A 20,188-nucleotide genomic window follows, 5' to 3' on the forward strand; every position below is an offset into this window, starting at 1 on the left:
CACACTTGCTGTTTGTTCGAGTTTAAATGCTTCTTTATACAAAAAATTGCCGTGTGTTTTAGGGGACCCCCTCGCACATTTGGGGGTCCTTGGCATGAAAATGAGAAAACCCCTGATCTACACGGTTTGTAAGCGTGGAGCATGATGTGTATGCGGCAGTGTCAGCATCTAGAGATGCAAAGTTGAAGGGAAGAGAGGATGTCACGTTGTCACTTTAGCCTGGAGAGCTTTGCTTTGTTCCGAATCGCTCTCGCGGAACTCGCCGTCACACGCCGATCGGTCTGCGCAGCGGTGCACAAAGACAAAACACCTAACAGCTCGTGCTTTAAAACCACACTTTCACGCCATGTAAGCTCCGATCATGTGATAAGAGATGCCATCTTATACAACGCTGTCATTCGCAATATCATAAATATTAGCTCAACGCTGCCCCGGTGCGAGTGAACTTTGCTCAGTTCAGCAGCTCGAGTTAACATTGGCTCAAAACTAAGGTACGTGAAAATATAAAAGTGGCTCGAAGGGCGCTTTCGTTTCGCTTGCAACCTTAAATCGATGATAAAATAGTATATCGAGTAGTAGTTTCATTTATTACAACGGGGGCGTTGTCATTTCTCGCGATACTTTGCTTGCGACGCGTATTGTGTTTAAACACAAACTTCTCTGCGCTCTCAGACACGTGTAAGTTACACTTCACAGTGGTGCAGAAACAGTATGGAGATCACATTTCGTGGGAAACGAGCTCTGGTAACCGGTGCTGGAAAAGGTAAGCTTCATTATGACTCAAAACGACAAAATATCCCACGAATGCGTACTATTGCGTGAGAACAAGGTGCATGTTTGATTTTCAATTCAATTACACTGGTGTTAAGTATGCATAAGTAGTGTGCATAGTGTGCATGACCGTTCAGATTAGAGTATGATGATGCCACGGCTATTGACTTTCTCTCTTCGTCTCCTAGGCATCGGACGGGCCACTTCACTGGCTCTGGCACGCTGTGGGGCAGAGGTCACTGCTGTCACACGCACCGAGGCTGACCTGGATAGCCTAGTGCAGGAGGTATTGACCCCCTGGTCACGGTCCAATTCATCCCCTATACAAAACGCCCTATCGGGCCTATTGTCTCCTAGCTGGCATCAATTCCTAGCATAGATCTGCATTCTTCTGTGTCCCAAGAGAACCCGGTGCTCCCTTTATGCTTTGTTGGTCTCATTTAGCTAGGCTGTGACAATGGAAAATCTCTTTGGTACATCAAATGCTTTTGATCCCCAGTGTCCCTCCATTAAACCGGTATGCGTGGACCTGTCAGACTGGGAAGCCACAGACCGGGCGCTGAAAGACGTCGGTCCAGTGGATCTGCTGGTGAACAATGCAGCTTGCGCTAAACTTCAGCCTTTTCTGGAGGTCACGCCGGATCAGTTTGACATGTGGGGCATTGAAACATCCCTCATAGACTATAAGTCGAGCTTTTTCAGTGACCGAACTGCATTTCTGATTGAAACTTGATTTTGCAGGTCTTTCAATGTCAATGTTAAAGCTGCTCTTCACGTTGCTCAGGTAATAGGAAACCTAGATGTTATGATTTTGTAATGAGTTTGAGATGTTACACCATTGCAGCGATGTCGTGTGACTGTTTTAGATCGTGGCTAAAGGCATGAAGACCAGGGGAAGCGGAGGCTCCATAGTCAATGTGTCTAGTCAGGCTTCACAATCTGCCCTGAAAGACCATGCGGTGTACTGTGAGTAAATGAAAAGAAGTGATTATAAGCAATATATTGGGTTACTTGCAGCTCTGAAATCATTAAAAAGTGTAAAATAAATGTTAAATCATGTCTGGATCACTGCATAACAACTTTTAGGTACTCGATAATTAATAATAATGCAAATCAGTCTTAAACTAACTGTGTCTGACTTTGTTTTAAAGGTGCCACAAAAGGAGCTTTGGACATGTTGACCAGAGTGATGGCGCTTGAGTTGGGGGCACATCAGGTGCAATCATTAATAATCTTTCAATAATCCATCAAACACATCTTATTGCATATGTTTACACATGTATGTATTGGGTCCAAAGGAGCCCTGCTAAACAGGATGCATTTTTAATTTATTTTAATGTCAAAAACCATCTGTTCCACATGTGGGTCTGTATGACTAACTTTGTAATTACTTTTAAAAGTGGACGTAATAACTAAGCGACAGTGCTGCTTTTTTACAGAAAAATCTCAAATTATGAGGTGAATGGTAGGAACATTATATTACCAACATGTTAAGTGGATTAACAGCGTGGTAATATTGAATTATCCGTGTTCTTGGCAAGTCACGGTGGTAGCTCTTTCATTTAAGCAGGGCAAACTTGTTATAGCAACATTACAGAGAATGGCTAGAAATCCAACTCATGATGACTGCCCCTGAATCTGTAACAGGGTTGAAGTTTAAGCCCAAATTAAAGGTTCGGTCTATGAAATTAGCGGCGAGATCGCGAATTGCAACCAACAGCTCTCTCCACCAATTATCATGTCTTCAATCTTACTGGACAGATAAGAGTAAACTCGGTGAACCCGACCGTGGTGATGACCGATATGGGTAAAATTGGGTGGAGTGACCCAGAGAAGGCCAAGAGCATGACATCACGTATCCCACTGGGGAAATTTGCAGGTATGGCGCTATATCTTTCTAAAACAAATATGGTAATGACAATAAGAAGTAATGAAAACAATAATAAAAATGTAGTAAAATCCATGCCTTTTTCAACACTACATTGTTTTATAAGCACATTCCTCATTGTGGAAATATAGGTGCGATTCACATACATAAAAATGTTTTAGAAATTTAAGAAAAAGTCTGCCCGTAACCTTATCTGTTTTGTAGTGGTGTTGAAGGTTGTTCTTTTATCTGTCGTGTTTTTGTCAGACAAACCTAATAGTCACCTCTTTCATATTGTGTGCTTTAGAAGTTGAGGATGTAGTCAACTCTATCCTCTTCCTGCTGAGCGATAAGAGTGCCATGACCAATGGAGTCATCCTGCCAGTGGATGGGGGTTTTCTGGCTTGCTGATGGATTACATCTTTCTCTAAAGCCGGTAGAGAAAACATGTTTTGGACCTATGAAGTCAGGCTCATGTTACGGTGACATGAAGATGAAAGTATTCCTTTTGTTACAACACATTAAAACAATATGCATACTGTATCACATGTGTCATCTGAATGAAATGTTGCATAGACATTAAACTAAAATGAACCATTTAACAGCACTTGTTTTAACTAGCTCATATGACCCTTTAATCAGAAATGCTAAGGTGTCCACTTCCAACCGTTGCCTGTTGCCAGTACCATATTTATTTAGGTTTTGGAGTTTGGTCTGTCAAGTCATGTGATATCGTATACAAATAGTAAGGGTCAGCATTTACAATTATGCGTTTCATAAAACCTCGATTTTCCTGATTAAAATTTGGCCCTTTGTTCATAAAAACAGCTAATGAATAAAACATGTTCCGTGTATGTGTATAACAATATTAAGAGAACTTTAAGATTGTCACACCGGATACAATTAAATGTACAAATACATTAGGACATGCGTTTATGAATACAGAATAATAAATTCCGAATTCTTTTTAGAAACGTCCGTACTGTACAGGTCCATGCAATACAAGGGAAGAGTACGCAAGTGTACCCAAAAACTGCTTACAGTAATCAATGTCACCTTCAGAAACATGTGTGTGTATGAAAACGTATGTATTATAATGTCTATTAAGACAGAAAATCAAAGCACAGAGTCAAAGTAAGGGTAAAACATGAATAGATTTATTAATGCATTCCTCATCTAAAACAATTTTAAATATACTATCTTACATCATGGAAATGTCTTTTGGCAGCTGTGAAAATCATATTTTTTGTCCATTTTGATAGTTATTTACAAAGTTGGGTGAAAGACGGGATAAGCTGTAGCACCGACGCAGGATACTGTTTCCGACCATGTTGACTTCAGAGCTCGCTCACATGACTGACAAATGGCCACACTCACTCCACATGCAGACACATACAGTATTCACAACGTTTCCAAAGTGGGAGAGATCGAGAACAAAATGCCCATGCATGTCCTTCATTAAAATAGACATTCGGGTTAGCAAGGCTTCTTGTAGCATGCAAGTCACACGCATTAATAGGCATTTGTGTTACTGAAGATCAGGATGAATCGTATTTAATCTCGGAAGAAAAGAGGATCAAAGTGGGTTTATCAACACATGAACACTACAAAAAACAAGTATATTGTATTAACATAAAAGTAGAGACGATGTCCAGTTCCCCTTGTTTGGAATGGCCAAGTTGTTTAATAGTTGATAAGAAAACAACACCTGACTGTTTTTCTGACAATCTGAGCAAGTACACAGGTAAATCACCTGTGTTCAGAACCGTCACCTTACCCTACCCCGATTCACAATGCTAAGCTTATAATAGTGATTTTAAAGCTGGGCTGTTGGATCAGTGATTTCATTTCATGTAAAGACTACAATTGTTATGTTGATGGCGATATAGAGGCAAATGTAACAGTTTGCGGCTTAACATACATAAAATCAAAACAAGCGCTATTTACTAACCCACTTTCCTGGTCTTATGAAATGCATCAGGTCACATTATTCCAAAGGAAAAATATCTGTATAACTTGCTCCGCCTTCTACCCTTTTTCATCGCTAAGCCCTCAAGTCAGCCACACCCCTTCGACTACTTTTCATACTCCAATTCACTGTAAGAATTCAATCAAGTTCCGTCCTATACGTTTCTCCGTTCAAAATTCAGTTTCACTCCGAAATGTCACATTGAGGAAGTAAAATGGCTTGTGAATGCTGTTTCATGTTGACTGACACCAACACGAATGCTAATACTGTAGATGGTTAGCTTTGTACAAGACTGTCTAAATCAACTTAAGTTTCCGTTCCATTGACACTTCCTTTACAACACCAAGAAACACTTCCTTACAGTATGTCAACAATTACAATGTACCACTAACACTTCTCATCTAAACAATATAAAATGGGATATTATGTTCCCTCCGACTGACAAGTCTAGCCAATGGTTCATATAAATGTACAGTATTGTGCATTCGATGTATTAGAACTTGATGGACGCCTATTACCAAACCTGTGAGAGTAGGACATCATATTTTCCAAAAAGGCTGACTAAAAATATTAGAGTTTTGTGTGGGGGTGCCAGGAACTCTCGCTGTGGAATCTCAGAGAAGAGTGCACCTCTTGCCACGCTTTTTGACAGGCGGAGGACACAGAACAGCGCGGATGGCCTCATCAAATACAGTCTTTAGACCACGCTGAGTCAGGGCGGAGCATTCCAGGTACTTCACAGCACCTATATAAAGATAAAAAATGATGAATATTTCTTCATTGTAATACATTATGATTTAAACTGATGTGTAGCTCCCCGGTGGTCTGTAATAAGACAGGAAATTGAAAACACACAAAAATTTAAGAATACAGAATTTCTGATTTATCCTCCTAGGACTCAGATTTTTTTCTTTTTGGTAATATAATTTTTTTTACATAAATAAAAGGGATAGTTCACCCCAAAAAATAAAATTGTGTCCTTTAATCGTCCTCAGGTTGTTTCAAATCTGTATGAAATTCTTTGTTCTGTTGAACACAAAGATATTTGGAAGAATGTATTAAAACACTTTTGGATGCTCATTCGCTCTGTTAAATTTGAAGAATTTAGGAAAACAAACAATTCTCGGGCACCTTTGACTACCCATTAATTTGTGAGTAATGTCCCAGAACTGAAAATCACAAACCTTCTTCCAAATAACTTTCTCTGTGTTAATTTATAAAGGTATGAAAAATACAGATTTTCAATTTTTTGGGGTGCTATCCCTTTAAGGATTGTGGTTATTATTACATTTTGTACATTGTCCCTTGTAGTACATCACAGGCCTCATTTATAAGTGCTGTGTAGAAACCGTCCTAAATGTGATGTGTACCTGCGCATAAGATGACTCTTATGTGATCATTGTGTGTTGTTGAAGCGCAACTGGTGAACTACGGCAGGGTAGTCGATGTATTTATTTCGCAGAATCATTTTACCTAATTTGATATTTGTCAAGTTAACTAAAACTAAAAATAACCTGTATATGGATTCTTATGTAAGTGTGTAAAATGCGGCAGTGGTTTTTCTTGTAGATTATTTTTAAGGGGTCTTCGTCTGGTATAAATCAGCCGATTATTTCTTCTGGCAGAAACTGACAAAAAACAATTCACACATACAGAATTCAGGCCGACATGACAAAGGGCCCTTCTACTGCAGCTGCTGGGTGGCTCTCTTAAGAGAGGCCATTTTATTTTGTGAACATGTTTTTCTAGCTGCCATTCCTCCCCCTCGCTCCTGCCTCATGTTGGACCTCCATCGGTCAGACAATGAGTCTCTGTGTGTCACCCACTCCACTGATCAACTCCAGTATATGACAACACAATCCGCATCCTACTCCCTTACAGAAGCCAATTCAATAACTCCATTACAGTTGGCTGTAGCGTGCTTTTCGGTAGTGGAAGTATGGTTTGCCTCTACAGCCCTGACATTTTGTTTGAGCTCTCTGGAACCCCATAAAAGACGTTAATCTAAGGATTACATATCCCTTTCCCTGTTTTTTCCCTCTCCTCACCGATCTCACGGGCCATAGCCAGGCCCTGGGGGTAGGTGATGGGCGACAGCTTTTTGTCCCGCAGCCGTTCTATGGTGTCCTTATCGTCTCTAAGGTCCAGTTTGGTGCCCACCAGGATGATTGGTGTGTTGGGACAGTGATGCCGCACCTCAGGGTACCACTGGTGCAAAAATACAGAAAGTTAATGTTACATTTCAACTCTAAATCATTACGGTTGGACTCTGTTTTTGTCGCTGGATGTTTTGTCATTTGTTTTCACACTACCTTTGCTCGAACATTCTCAAAGGACGCTGGGCTCACCAAAGAAAAGCATATTAAGAACACATCCTGTAGAGAAAAGAGGCAAATTTAGCAGCTGATCAAGTCATATGCAACCCCAAATCAAATTTAATTTCATCCACTATCTCTTGTTGTGCAGGAGGCAGTGAACTACTAAAATACAAATATATTGGTAAAGAACGTGATGGCACACACCGTCTGTGGGTATGAGAGAGGACGGAGACGGTCGTAGTCTTCCTGTCCTGCTGTATCCCATAAGCCAAGGTTGACTGGTTTGCCATCGACCATCACATTGGCAGAGTAGTTGTCGAATCTGTTAAAGGCAGCAGAACATGAAAACAAAATGCTCAATACAACCTCGAAACGAATTTGGAATTTTTCGCTGCCTGCGAAGCTCAGAGACTAAATGAAAGTTACCATCATCATTCCATTCCTGAATCTCTATAATGAAAACACATTTCTCAAAAACATTCCAATATGTCATTTAGTTGGATCATCTCACATGTTTGGAACGTCTCCCTGGAAAGCATCAATAGATCTTAGAATAGTGAACTAATTGTCTTATTGAAATGCAAATCAATGTTGTCTTCATGTCAAAAACAGCATATCAGGCTGTGAGGACCAATAAATCACGTGACTAGTATAAGCTTTTAAGTAAACAAAGTGTAGTTCGATAAATGATTCACATGAAAAGAAAAGATTCGGTCATTACTAATACTTACCATTATCTTTTGGTAAAAAGGTCTTTTCTAGAGCACACAAATTTTTCTTTACTAAACAAAACCAGCGTGACAATAGTTTTAGGCTTAACAAACTGTCCTGACATAAAAGATTATGTTTAAGTCTACGTGATCTATATTATATTATTGTCTAAATGCTGAGTGCTGCCTTCATTAAAAAATAAAACAAAATAAGCAAAGGCAGTTTTTCATATCACATGACCTGCATGTGTTGCATTTTTCATGAACAAGTTCATGTTCATTTCAGTATTTACTAATAATTTGTTTTAAATATAAAGTTATGAATGTTAACATTAGGCAATAGGCAATGAACATGGACAAACATAAAGCATTAAAACTACTTCTTATATTTACTATATATTATTATTTATTAAATATATCGCATTCATATCTATTAAAAAATACAGCCTTAATATAACTTAATATTGCTTTAATAATTAATAAATAAATATTGTTTTTTCTAACAAACTGTGGTCCAGAACAAAACCATAATACAGTGAATCTACACTGGCTGAGGTCAGCAGGTACTCACACTGTGGGGATGTATTCACCGGGGAAGGCATTAGTGGTGTAGCTGATCAGCAGACAGGTCTTACCCACCGCCCTGGGAAAATCAGGACATAGAGCTGAACTATAATCTTCTAAAATGCATTATTTTACAGCAAAGTCATAGATGAAGAATCAAAATGATGATGGAAGAACAGTCAACATACTGTACATAAGCTTGCTTATTGCCAAACTACTTGCTGCTGCTGCTTGTGTGGTCTTTGTATGGGTGTTAGTGTGTCAGTGACAGACCCTGTCCCAGATTCACACCCGCCCAAGGGCACACACAAAACACAATTTTTTTTTATTATGTCCGGGGTTGACAGTCCATAGGCGTAATGAGTTGTATGCTGTAAAAACGTTTTGCATTTTTAGATTTTCTAAAAGTATCGTTCTGTACAATTTATCAGCTTTGGGGTCCCCATAAGTTTGTGTGCATTCAGGTTTAGGTCCCCACACACACACACACAGAGAGAGAGAGAGAGGGAGAGGGAGAGGGAGACAGACAGACAGACAGACAGACAGACAGACAGACAGACAGACAGAGAGAGAGAGGGAGACAGACAGACAGAGACAGACAGAAAGACAGAGAGAGAGAGGGAGACAGACAGACAGAGACAGACAGACAGACAGAGAGAGAGAGAGAGGGAGACAGACAGACAGACAGAGACAGACAGAAAGAAAGACAGAGAGAGAGAGCGAGAGAGAGAGAGAGAGAGACAATTCCATTACAGATGTAACGCATGGTGACTCCCGATCACATGCACGCGCCACAGACACTACTAATGCAAACTCGCGCGCAAGAGGGAGTGGTAACCATAGAGGAGCGTTTAAGCTTCGGGTTTTACCACTTAACATCAGTAGGGCATATAACACCGCTGCACACTCTGGTAACAATATAAGAAAGCATCTTTCCTTTAAAAGCCTAAGCATATATATTTAATATATTTATACAAGACGCACGTGCATCGGTTATGAAAAGCAATGCTGACGTGAAGCAATTATTAACACATCAGTCGGCGAAGTGCTCGTTCACATTGCTTTTTGAATTCCAATGATTGTATTTGAAATGCCAACCACATGCATGCGAATAGTGATGATCAAATACAAGGGTTTCCTTCGAGCAAATCATGAAACGCAAGGCCAGATCCGCGCCTCAATGCATTGATATAACGTTACCCCACACGGGTTTTCCAAGGATGCTCATCTCCAACGCTTCCAAATAAACGACTTACCCGTCGCCGACCACGACACATTTAATAGCTTGCATTTGTAGAAAGGTGGTCTGCTTCGCTTCACGGCCGTAAATATATCTTATTCTGATAAAGCTATCCCAAAGAAAAGATAGAAATCTGCAAAAACACGGTCACTGCCCTCTTTGCAGCAGCGGTTTTGACGCCGAACATGAACGAGATCTCCGGAAAAAGCCGAATGGATTTAAAGGAACAGCAGCCCACGCAGCCTCGAGAGGGATTGGCTATTCCATAATACAGTAATAGCGCACGGACTATTTGTTTGTTTGTTTTTATGAATAAATAAAGCAGTAGTATTTAAATAGCATGTCACCTCCTAATTTTAACCTAACATTTTATTCATCTTGGATACAATAACAGCTATTTCGTTCTTTATTTCAACTGTATATGAAGATGTACAACCATAAAAATGAGCCCAACCAAATAAATAAGGAAAGAGTTGCATAGAATTTTTTTTCTCAAACTGAAGTTGGATAGTCAAGTGTGCACACATTTGTGTGTTACATTTACATTCATGCATTTGGCAGATGCTCATTTGATCAGTATGTGTTCAGTTCCTAAGGATAAAAAAGTCAAAGCTTGCTCAGAGCTTCTTTAAACCACACATTTATTTAACAATCACCAGACAAGTAGCAAAACTCTAAAAGAAAAAAAAAACTACAAGCATCTCAAAAAATATACAATTTATAAGTGCCACACATAAGAGCATTGTTGGACAATATGGCACATTTGGAATTATTTTACAAATAAGATTTGTGAACTAGCTCTGATATTTCACTGAATCAAAATAAATATGAAAACTACTAATTAAAAATAGTAAAAAACCTAATTATTCAATTATGCAAACCAAACCAAAAAACATAAATTTAAAGAGACAGAAATACATTCTTTGTTATTCAATAAATGTTTTCTCATTCATATAAAATTTTCACTAAAGCACCTTTATTTCATGTAAAAATATCTTGCGGTAAATCTTCTGTGCCCAGTCTAAAAGTGTCCTGTAAATCCGATGTTGGGCATAGAACATTCGGTACCAAACCGTGGAAAAACACTGATGTCTTGGCAAGCAGGTTCACTTTTTAGGGCTGAAATGTGCGAGAGGGGATCCCTGGACGTAGGCGTGAATGGCATTCTGGAGGCAGCTGGCTCTCTGGGCTTCGTCCTCACGCATGCGCTGAATCTCTCCTTCTCTAATACGCAGTCGCTCAAGCAGAGAGGAGATCTCGCTTTCTTTGTCCAGAAGGGCCTCTCTGTGGGAGGCGCCGAGACCTGATCCAAAAACACAAACACACATTGACTGAGCCAATGATTCAACAGCCTGTAACATGGGCATCGGATTACAGAAATGAACAGAATCTCTATATAAATCTAGAATAGATCTTAGTGTTGTGCTTGGTGATGAACGATGTACCCTTCATCTCTCTCTCCAAAGCAGCGATCTTCTCTTTTAGGCCACCCTGCGCTGTCCTCTCGGCCTGAAGGTGACCAATTTGCTCCTGCAGTTCAACCCGAACTCGAGCCACTTCTGTCACTCTTTCTTGCTCTTTCCCTGCAAGCTCCTGTGGTTCAGGGAGATTCACAGACTTCTAGTAGCTCAGTCAGAAATAAATATTTTCTTTGTTTCTGAATTGAGTAAATGATTGTGTGAAATCGATAATGGCAGACAAAGTTACATATAAGATATTAAATGGTCTTCACTAGAATATGTTGATGCACTTACAGATAAAGTTAAATGCAAAATACAGCACAAATCTAGTTAAAAATATAATTATTTTCTACTGAATGAACAACAAATAATATCATACAAATATAACTAAACACTGTACAAACAATATTAAGCTAAACTATTTAAATGTATAATTCTGACAAGAGATATTCACAACGTTTCTTAGTTTAATATAACCACTATGCGCAATATATTGCTCAGGCATAATGAGTACATCTCATTGTTCGAGCCAGTACCTGCTGTAACTCCTCTATCCTGCGGCGGAGTGTGTCCATCTCAATGCTTTGCTGGCCGACTCTGGCGTGCAGCTCTGCTATGGTTTGTTTCTGCTGGGTGCAGTGGTTCTGAGACTCATCCCGAGACTGACGAACCACTCGCAGTTTCTCTTCCAGGCTGCTCAAATGCTGTTGCTGCAGAGGAGACATCACATCAGCTCGTCTCGGTACGAATAACTAGTAGCTTTGACACACAATACTAATAATGCTATTTAAAATGTGTTGCATACCTCCTCCAGTCGCACTTGGGCACGAACTTTTCCATGTTCCTCCTCGGCTTGCGCTCTCTCGGTCACCAGAGATGCTTTGACTCTGCTAAGCTCCTACATGCAAGTCAAAGCAGATCAATTTTGTCCCAAGTGCATATGTGTTTTATTTCCATAGGTTTATATTATAAAACCGATATACCACCCTTCCAAAATCAAATGGGTTATGTATCAGTTTATTATACACATCATTCGGACATCAATAGTTGCTTTGGATAGTTCTGAAAGATGACCAATTATAAGATTTTTGAGCGATCTGTTCCTTCATAACTGTCTTTGTCTACCTCCTCTAACTGGATCCTATGTGTTTCAAGTTTGAGAATGCGATCTTGTAGAGCTCTCTCACTGTCTTCTTGGTGTCTTGTTAGATGATCTACCTGGAGCAACATGAAAGTAAACTTACATCAGCATGTGACAAAGTCGAAACAGTTGCTAGGTAGATTTAATGTTCACCTCCTTCTGTCGTAAACTGCCCATATCTTCAAGTGCCTGCTTAGACCTTCTCTTCTCCGTGTCCAACCGTTCTGGTGGTGAGAACCAAGATATTTTAAAATCAATCCCGGAGAAACAAAACGAAATCTAAGAAGCTTTATACTGTAGCTTGTATTTGTGAATGGCAGACCTTCAGTCTGAACAAGCCGCAGCTTTAGTTCAGCGGTGGTGTTGGTGAGTTCCTGCTTCAGCTCAAAGATTTGTTCCTGTTGCATCTTACATCTGCGTTCAGTCTCGTCCAACTGAGGGATCATCAACATACTGGTTACAGCTAGCGAACGCATGCAACTGCTCCTCCAAAATAAAAAAGATTTCTTCTGTACCTTGTTTCGAAGCTGGAGGTTCTTCTCTGATAGAGTGTTCACTTCCTTTAAAAGCTTGGCCTCCCTTAGCGCACTCTCCTACAGAACAGGTTATCTTTAAAAATGACATTTTATCTTATAATGTAAATCTACTATCAAAATTTTGTACATTAAATGTAATGTTAAAAAATTATAAATACTAAATGTGATGCAAAACTACTACAGTTAAATACAAGATAAATACCTCCTGTTCCTTTTTTATGTCTCTGGACTGCTTTTCTCTGAGTTCTGTTTTCTCCATTTTGACTCTGGTTAGCAATTCACCCAGGCCATGGGATTTCTGCTGTGACAGAGCCAAAGCTGCATCTGTCATCTGCAATCTAAACAAAATATAACAAGTACTAAAGTATAATATTTTCTGTTGGAATGTAGAAGAATCTAGGTGATCATTTACACCAATCAAAAGGGTGTTTTTGTTCTAGCAATATAGTATAATGTTCAGAGAAAACTATAACTTAACTATTCAAGAATAGCAAAATTGTTATAATTGTTTTCAATTCCAATAAGGCCACAGAAACGATGGCAGTTTTTAAGGTTGCTTACTTGGCTGTGAGAGAATTCACCGCTGATTTCTGCTCATTCAGTGCTTCCTGTAACTGCCCCAGACGCATGGAGGAATTTCTGTGGAAACACAAAACCATTTAGTCATACTAGTTTCGGTGTGTTATGTAAACACATTAAAAAAGTTGACTCGAAATGTTTGGAATTTAACATTCTGAACCAGCTTTCGAAACTCATTTTAAAATAAAATGCGCACATGCCATCTAAAACACATGTCAGATTTAACATCAAAGTAACATGTCATGTGACTGCTAGCTAGGCAGCGAGTTTAAATATACATGCCAGGTAAAAAGCAAACTAAAAATGTTTCTCTACAATACAAAAAAAGTACTAACATTTGTTGTATATTAAGTACAATATTATCGTGTAAAAATAATGCACCTTTTTGACCTAGGAAGATTGGTCATGTCAGAACAGCAAGAGAACGCTCAACATTGTGGCTACTAACTCTACGGTAACTGTGCAGCGTTATACTGTATGTTGTTTACATGCTGTAGCAGTCCCACTGACCTGCTGCTTCTTCCCATCTCATCTTTCTGTCTGTCAATGGTGTCCATCAGGCTAAGAAACTGTAGAGAATGGGTGTTAGTTTTATACCATGCAGCTAAAACCAGCAGCACAGAATATCCCCATTCTCACCTGTCTGCCTTTCTCTTCCTTCAGCAGCTGGATCTCTTTAGTGAGAACATGGGTCTTGCTCCGACTCTCTCGAAGTGTGTACTGCCTGTCCGTGTTATGATTCATGGACTGTTCTGATGAGAAATTGTTACAATAAAATGCACAAATCCTCTGCTTAGACCTTCAAAAATTCCTTGATATTAATAACGTATATTGTTTTCCATAAACAGGAAGTTATTGCTTTTATTGAGTAAACACTGAGCTTTCATGGTTTTCAATATTCCACCACTGTCATAAGCAAAGTAACAAAAGGGTGTTTTTGACAAGGGTCATTTATTACTGTAGCACTTCAGTTCTGTGATTTTATTATGTGAAACAATTAAGTGGTACCAGTAAAGATATAAATGAATCCCAGGATATGAATCGGTCATTTATTAGGAATATCAGCCCGCAGGATGGTGCAACTAACCAACCAGAACAGAGTATTCCAGATAATTGTGTTACAACTGGATACACACAGATGCTTTGACATTCTTGACAAAATTGAAAATGTGGAAATCAAAGCCCATCTTACCAATTGCTCTGAGTGTATCACTGGGAATGTTGTTTCCAGCCATCTCAAGTTTGAGCAGTGTTCGGTTCTGCTGCATTGCCTCCAGCAGAGATCGACCACCCAGCAAACCAATGTTATTCCACCTGAGATCTGCACACGCAAACAGATCATTCTAACGGACAATATATCAGAAAAGACAACAAAGGTGACACACCAATGTCTAAATCACAAAACGAAAATTGCAAGCATTACAACAACACAGTATAGCAAACATAAGCTTTGAAGCGGTTTTGCAAAACATTTACATGACATCATGCTCACATAACTGAGTTGCACAACAACACAGCCACTGTTTATACCCAACAGTGGAATTGGTTACACGCATTCACTGATTTGTGGCAAAACTTACCCAACTCTTGCAAAGTGGTGTTCCTTTTGAGCGCTATACAGAGTTCTGCTGCTCCCTGGTGGTTAATCTGGTTATTACGCAAGTCAAGCTGAGTGAGAGAAGAGTTGGAGGCCAAACCTTCACAAAATATGGCAAATCCTTCCTCCCACATTCCCAGAGCATTCCATTCCAGCACAAGCCTCCAGACAAAACAGAAACAATAATTTCATATCTTATTAAACTTGTGGGTAGAAAAATCAAGGATAATAAATAAATAAATGCGACAAAAACTAGGACAAATTAATGGTAATTCACTTACCTACGCAGTATTTTGTTCCTCACTAACAGCTGTCCCAAAGCCTCTGCCCCTGTTCCTCTCATGTTGTTTCCCTTGAGATAAAAGTATGGTTGTTTGTTTCAGATTTTATTGCAGATTCGATATGTAACACAGCAAGAGACAGACTAGTATAACCAGTCTTTACCTTCAGATCCAACACTTTCACTGTGGTATTGGAGCAAAGCCCATGAAGTAGCAGCTTGGCACCTGCAATTCATTCAATGGAATGGAAAAAGCGCCTTTAATTTACAAGAAAGTTCTGTTCACACTGAAAATGGCATAGCAATATGGACACACAGGTAAAAGCACGAAAAGAAAAACATGTTTAAATACCACATGAACTTTAGATGTTCTTTTTTGGCATTTATTTTTACATTCGACAATAAAAGCTCATCCAAAGATGAACAAATATCTACTTTAGGTTTTCCAGGACAAATTCAAGGTGAATCTCAAAGACATTTACATTACATAAGCTAATAAAGCCAATTCAAATAGTTTTGCAAAGTTGACATTACTTTGAGACATCTTCATGTTATGATTATTATATTTTTTTAATGATCACATTTTGATCACAAGGTATAGTTCACCCAAAAATAAAAATTTGTCATCAGTGACCTATATAGTGCGGACACACTGACACATTTCTCAAAACCACCGAGACATTTCTCAGAATATCTTTAAATGAAAAATGAATGATGCCGAAATTTTTATTTTGTGTGAACTATCCCTTTAATAGACGTTAAATGTTAAAGGGATAGTTCACCCAAAAATGAAAATTCTGTCATCGTTTCCTCAACCTCATTTAATTTCATGGCTGTATAAGTTACTTTGTTTCTGATAAACACAAAGGAATATGTTTGGAAGAATGTAAGCAATTTCAAGTTCTGGAAAATTACTATTTTGACTACCAAATTAAAAAGTCAAAGGTGTCGCAGAAAGTTAGTTTTTCTTCAAAATAACTAATTTTGTGTTCAACAGAACAATAAATTGCTAACATTCTTCCAATGTCTTTCTTTGTGTTCAACAGAACAAAGAATTGCTAACATTCTTCCAAATGTCTTTTTTGTGTTCAACTGAACAAAGAATTGCTAACATTCTTCCAAATGTCTTTATTTGTGTTCAACAAAACAAAGAAATGTTTACAGGTTTGAAACAATTTTCATTTTCTGGGTGAACTAACCCTTTAAAGTAGGATTCGTTTTTAAAGCAAAACGTTATTTTCCGTTTGAATTTTTGTGGAAAATGTCCACATCTTTTCATGCGATTTACCCATTTACATCACAAACCCACCTTCCTCATTGAGCATGCAGTCACTGAGAATGATCTCTGTGAAAACCACGTCATTCTGCAGAACTCTGCCGAGCACACTGCAGGTGTCCACGGTGATGCTCTGCCCGCTCAGGTCCAGTCTACTGCCGCCAGTCACCGTTCTTGTGTCCAGCTGAGCTAGCACTGACTCCTGTGCGTCTATACCACCCTCCTTACACAGCCTCAGATACGTCCTCCTGAAGTCCTCCATAATTCCACACTGCTCCGTCACCCCCTCACTGTTCTACGAAGAGGTCAGCGAGAAACAACACACAGAGACAACCATGTTAACTGGAGTAGCACGAGCATCAGCATGGAAAGAATGAGTGGAATTGCGTTCATACAGCAATTTATGAGCTTGAAAGAAAATCTGTTTCTGCATGGTTAAGATGCTACAAACAGCATTATATAATGTTCTTACTGCTTTACATCCCCATTGGTCAAATACATTAGTTTACTGAGCATCTGTATCTGTTGTTCTTCCAAACAACAGATACAGCTAGAATTGTATAGTTTTATTTAATTAACACTGCATATAGGAATTTATAGTGTGTCTGATATTTGACCTGTGTTTTGATTTGCATAACCTTTTATGCTTTGCATGTAGTCAATGTTTTCATGTACAGCTGCTTTGTAACAATGAAAATGTAAAAAGCTCTACATAAATAAAGCTGACTTGACTTAACGTCTGTATCTGCTGACGTAAACGGTTACTGCTTGCAGACATCAGTCTTTGTGTTGGATTCATTTTTCCCATAGATTTATAAAGCCCACATAAATGAATGAATAAGTGCAGCCTATGTGTGGTTTTACTGCTCACAGCGGACAGCTGGCTAAATGTGGAGGAAGGGGATTTATTCGAAACTAAACATTCTTTGTCTGACATGCTGTTTTCTATACCTTATTTGGTTATAACAGGTGTCTTATTGTGCACTATATAAAGATGTTTCTTCCATATAGTTTCTATACCTTATTGCTCCCAAATCTGCATTCTCTCACAACATCCGACCTATTTATGATTTGACATTTGAATGGTGATCAAAACACAGAAAGTGTAAATTAAATTTAGTGTTCGAAAGGAACCTGAAATTGAACACTTTGCTTTTGCATGTTTGCATGTACTGAATGTATAACCACATAAATTCAACTAAGCCAACGTTGTACTTCTGGATTATGGACTATTAGCTCCTACAGTATTTCTACAAGTCTTGACGTATACAATTGGCGTGTGATGTTTATTTATCCATATTTACAACGGAGTTACCAGGACGTCCTGTTCCACTTGAACAGGACGCTTCGTGCAATATTAAACGGCCGAAAAAGCTTATAAGTGAAAAGGGTATTATTCGAGTGACGAAGATACTTCTAACCTTTAGTTCCGGCGTTAAAATGCATCACTGTATCGGTGTTATTGTGCCAGAAGCTGATGTTCAGCCTCTCGTTTTCACAAGCTGATTGTTTCTTGACAGTTTCAAGTATCCAGGAAGTCTTCTTCTTCTTCTTCTTCATTTCGAGTACGGCGGTTGACAACTATTTGTTGCATTTACCGCCACCGCTGGACTGGAGTGTAAACACAGGTTACATAATCTCTATCAAATTAAATTATTTTTAAAAGCCCTGTATTCTTTAAAAAAGCTAACAAAAATGTACAAATCTTATCAGAACCTCGTTGTAAAATATTTCTATAATTAAATATCATTTCATTGGCCTATTCTTCTTGAGCAATAAACCTCTGCCTCTCTTGATTATATTGCTGACAATGACTCAATACAATGCTCTACAGTTTCTGTGCCGTTTATGAGACAATTCTCACAGTTACCATCAATATGCTTTTTCATTCAAAATAATATACTGTTAAGTCTGGGGTGCCCAATCCTAAGCCTGGACAACACCACTTCTTCATGTCTAGCTCTAACTGAAACTGCTATCTTATTTACTTTAGACTGTAAATTAAAAATATGTCTCCCATATGGTTCATTTTCCCAAAAGAGCTGTCATATTAAGTTCTTGTTTTAATAATAGTCAAGTCAAGTCAAGTCAGCTTTATTTATATAGCGCTTTTTACAATTTTCATTGTTACAAAGCAGCTGTACAAGAAAAAATGACTAAGTAAGACATAAAAGGTTATGGAATTCAAAACACAGGTCAAATATCAGACACACAATAAATTCCTATATGCAGTGTTAATTAAATAAGACTAACAAATTCTAGCAGCCCCCCCGGCTAGGCAAAACAGTGCAAAACAGTATGCAACGGTGGCGAGGAACCCAAAACTCCATTGGAGGAGAAAAAAATAATACTCTTAACCTCTGCTTTACTGTATTTTATGTCAATATCTATGTTATCTTTATCTGCTGCTTTCTTGGCACATACATCAGCCAGCTCATTCCCCTCCACCCCAATGTGGGCAATCCACTCGCTAACTGTAAAACTTCATGAAGAATGTCTTTCCTGGACCCTGAGTGGGAATTCTGGATACTTAAAATAGCAGAACTAGAGTCAGAAGCTATGATTGTCTATTACCCCCATTGCTTTCTACTCATAACAGGGCAAACCGTATAACCATATTACTACAAGCTCTGCCGTATATACTGCCAAATCATCATTTAGCCTCTTACCTACAGCCATCCCCAGCTCAGGTACCACATGAGCCACTCCCACCCTTTTATCAGTTCTTTTAAATGCATCTGTAAAAATAATCATGTCATGTCTGTAGTTTTCTGTTATATATCTACAAACTCTCCCTTTATCCACTTCACTATCTTGCTTTTCTTCCAGCATCCCTAGATCCACTTTTAATTCCTCAATAGTCCAAGGGGGAACTGAAGAGTATGGTACTGTAGTGCAGATATTCAGAACCCCATATACTCCACTTTTTGAGTTTGTGATATTCCAACCAAAGCTTTTTACTCTCTTATTTAATCCCTCTTGACAATTTTTTAGGACTCGGTGTACAATATGATCATCCTTATAATCCATAAGATGCTGACCTCAATAAACCAATGTAAATTGTTCTCAATGCTGTGCCAGACGCACCCCACTCAACCCCACACAAGCACCTCATCACATTTAGAATTTTCTTACATTTATCAACCATCTTCTGGATATGGAAGGCCCATGTCAACTTCTTGTAAAACCATACACCCAAGTACTTAAAAACCTCTACTCTCTCCAGCTCTCTACCTGACAGGCGAATTTTATATTCTTATACTTCCCCTAGAAAAGAAAATAACATTTGTTCTCTCTACTAAAATCCTTAATCCCCATAAACCTGCCCATTTCTGGACTTCATTTACTGCATTCTGCATTTTCTTTACTATGAAGTCCACATTCCTCCCGTTCTGTATCAGGGAAGTAATTCACTTCCCGCTTTAAGCCGCGGATATGTAGGGATTTGTGGGATATGTAGTTGAAAATGAAGAGAGAGCGCCCCAGTGCAGTCTGTAGGCATATTTTAAGATGCATTTCTCTGCAAGAAGATTTTTCCTCACCAGTATCGTGTTAATATTACAAAACGATACGTTTTATACACAAGGTCTAAATTTAGATATTTGTCAAGGTGAAACATTTTATCAGGTAGCCTACCTGCATCGGACGTAATGTTTCTTTATTTATCTCTCACATGTTATGCAGAAAAAATATATAATATACATAATAAAAAAGACAAGCTTTTTCTTGATTGAGAACTGCTAACTACTCAGTAACATGTTTAGACCTATACAAATATATTAAGTGGGACAGTGATTCAGTGAAGGGGGATTGTATAAGATTGCCATGGTAACTGATAGATGATTGATTTAGAAACATGAGCATTCCTATCCTGTATTGA

General features: G+C 38.7%; 3 protein-coding genes across 5 annotated transcripts; 1 reads left to right on the forward strand and 2 right to left on the reverse strand.

Annotated features, from left to right (window-relative positions):
• Positions 1-131: 131 nt before the first annotated feature.
• Positions 132-3,181, forward strand: dcxr (dicarbonyl/L-xylulose reductase). Of its 2 annotated transcripts, XM_079476745.1 has the most exons (9): positions 132-491; positions 673-763; positions 960-1,057; positions 1,271-1,425; positions 1,513-1,555; positions 1,638-1,737; positions 1,923-1,987; positions 2,533-2,650; positions 2,946-3,181. In XM_079476745.1, exons 2-9 carry the CDS (start codon positions 712-714, stop codon positions 3,047-3,049), a joined length of 735 nt encoding a protein of 244 aa, XP_079332871.1. In that variant the 5' UTR covers positions 132-491; positions 673-711; the 3' UTR covers positions 3,050-3,181. The 2 variants fall into 2 exon arrangements, with proteins under 2 accessions (XP_079332871.1, XP_079332870.1); XM_079476744.1 differs by having other exon boundaries at positions 171-763.
• Positions 3,182-3,303: 122 nt separating this feature from the next.
• Positions 3,304-9,638, reverse strand: rac3b (Rac family small GTPase 3b). The gene is made up of 6 exons (XM_079476747.1): positions 9,456-9,638; positions 8,207-8,278; positions 7,130-7,247; positions 6,920-6,982; positions 6,656-6,815; positions 3,304-5,352 (listed from the first exon to the last, which is right to left on the reverse strand). The coding sequence occupies exons 1-6, from the start codon at positions 9,488-9,490 to the stop codon at positions 5,222-5,224; spliced, it is 579 nt and encodes a 192-aa protein (XP_079332873.1). The 5' UTR covers positions 9,491-9,638; the 3' UTR covers positions 3,304-5,221.
• Positions 9,639-9,720: 82 nt separating this feature from the next.
• lrrc45 (leucine rich repeat containing 45) lies at positions 9,721-17,875 on the reverse strand. Of its 2 annotated transcripts, none has more exons than XM_079476699.1 (18): positions 17,730-17,875; positions 16,342-16,603; positions 15,197-15,258; positions 15,034-15,104; positions 14,736-14,914; positions 14,348-14,476; positions 13,795-13,907; positions 13,666-13,724; positions 13,138-13,215; positions 12,779-12,914; positions 12,556-12,633; positions 12,363-12,474; positions 12,194-12,264; positions 12,025-12,117; positions 11,705-11,797; positions 11,436-11,609; positions 10,885-11,032; positions 9,721-10,742 (listed from the first exon to the last, which is right to left on the reverse strand). In XM_079476699.1, exons 2-18 carry the CDS (start codon positions 16,568-16,570, stop codon positions 10,546-10,548), a joined length of 2,022 nt encoding a protein of 673 aa, XP_079332825.1. In that variant the 5' UTR covers positions 16,571-16,603; positions 17,730-17,875; the 3' UTR covers positions 9,721-10,545. The 2 variants fall into 2 exon arrangements, with proteins under 2 accessions (XP_079332825.1, XP_079332826.1); XM_079476700.1 differs by having other exon boundaries at positions 9,830-10,742; positions 16,342-16,598; positions 17,730-17,868.
• Between the last annotated feature and the right edge of the window lie 2,313 nt (positions 17,876-20,188).

This window comes from Barbatula barbatula (assembly GCF_947034865.1).
Source record: "Barbatula barbatula genome assembly, chromosome: 16".
Taxonomy (NCBI): domain Eukaryota; kingdom Metazoa; phylum Chordata; class Actinopteri; order Cypriniformes; family Nemacheilidae; genus Barbatula; species Barbatula barbatula.

Excerpts from the sequence above, each read along its gene's own strand:
- dcxr (XM_079476745.1), top strand. The coding sequence starts at position 712 with ATGGAGATCACATTTCGTGGGAAACGAGCTCTGGTAACCGGTGCTGGA. Across the intron at positions 1,556-1,637 it reads CTGCTCTTCACGTTGCTCAG|ATCGTGGCTAAAGGCATGAA; the intron begins GTAATAGGAAAC and ends TGACTGTTTTAG. Across the intron at positions 1,738-1,922 it reads GAAAGACCATGCGGTGTACT|GTGCCACAAAAGGAGCTTTG; the intron begins GTGAGTAAATGA and ends TTTGTTTTAAAG.
- rac3b (XM_079476747.1), bottom strand. The coding sequence starts at position 9,490 with ATGCAAGCTATTAAATGTGTCGTGGTCGGCGACGG. Across the intron at positions 6,983-7,129 it reads CTCTCTCATACCCACAGACG|GATGTGTTCTTAATATGCTT; the intron begins GTGTGTGCCATC and ends TTTTCTCTACAG. Across the intron at positions 5,353-6,655 it reads GGCTATGGCCCGTGAGATCG|GTGCTGTGAAGTACCTGGAA; the intron begins GTGAGGAGAGGG and ends ATCTTTATATAG.
- lrrc45 (XM_079476699.1), bottom strand. The coding sequence starts at position 16,570 with ATGGAGGACTTCAGGAGGACGTATCTGAGGCTGTGTAAGGAGGGTGGT. Across the intron at positions 15,259-16,341 it reads CTGCATGCTCAATGAGGAAG|GTGCCAAGCTGCTACTTCAT; the intron begins GTGGGTTTGTGA and ends AATGAATTGCAG. Across the intron at positions 14,477-14,735 it reads CACCACTTTGCAAGAGTTGG|ATCTCAGGTGGAATAACATT; the intron begins GTAAGTTTTGCC and ends TTGCGTGTGCAG.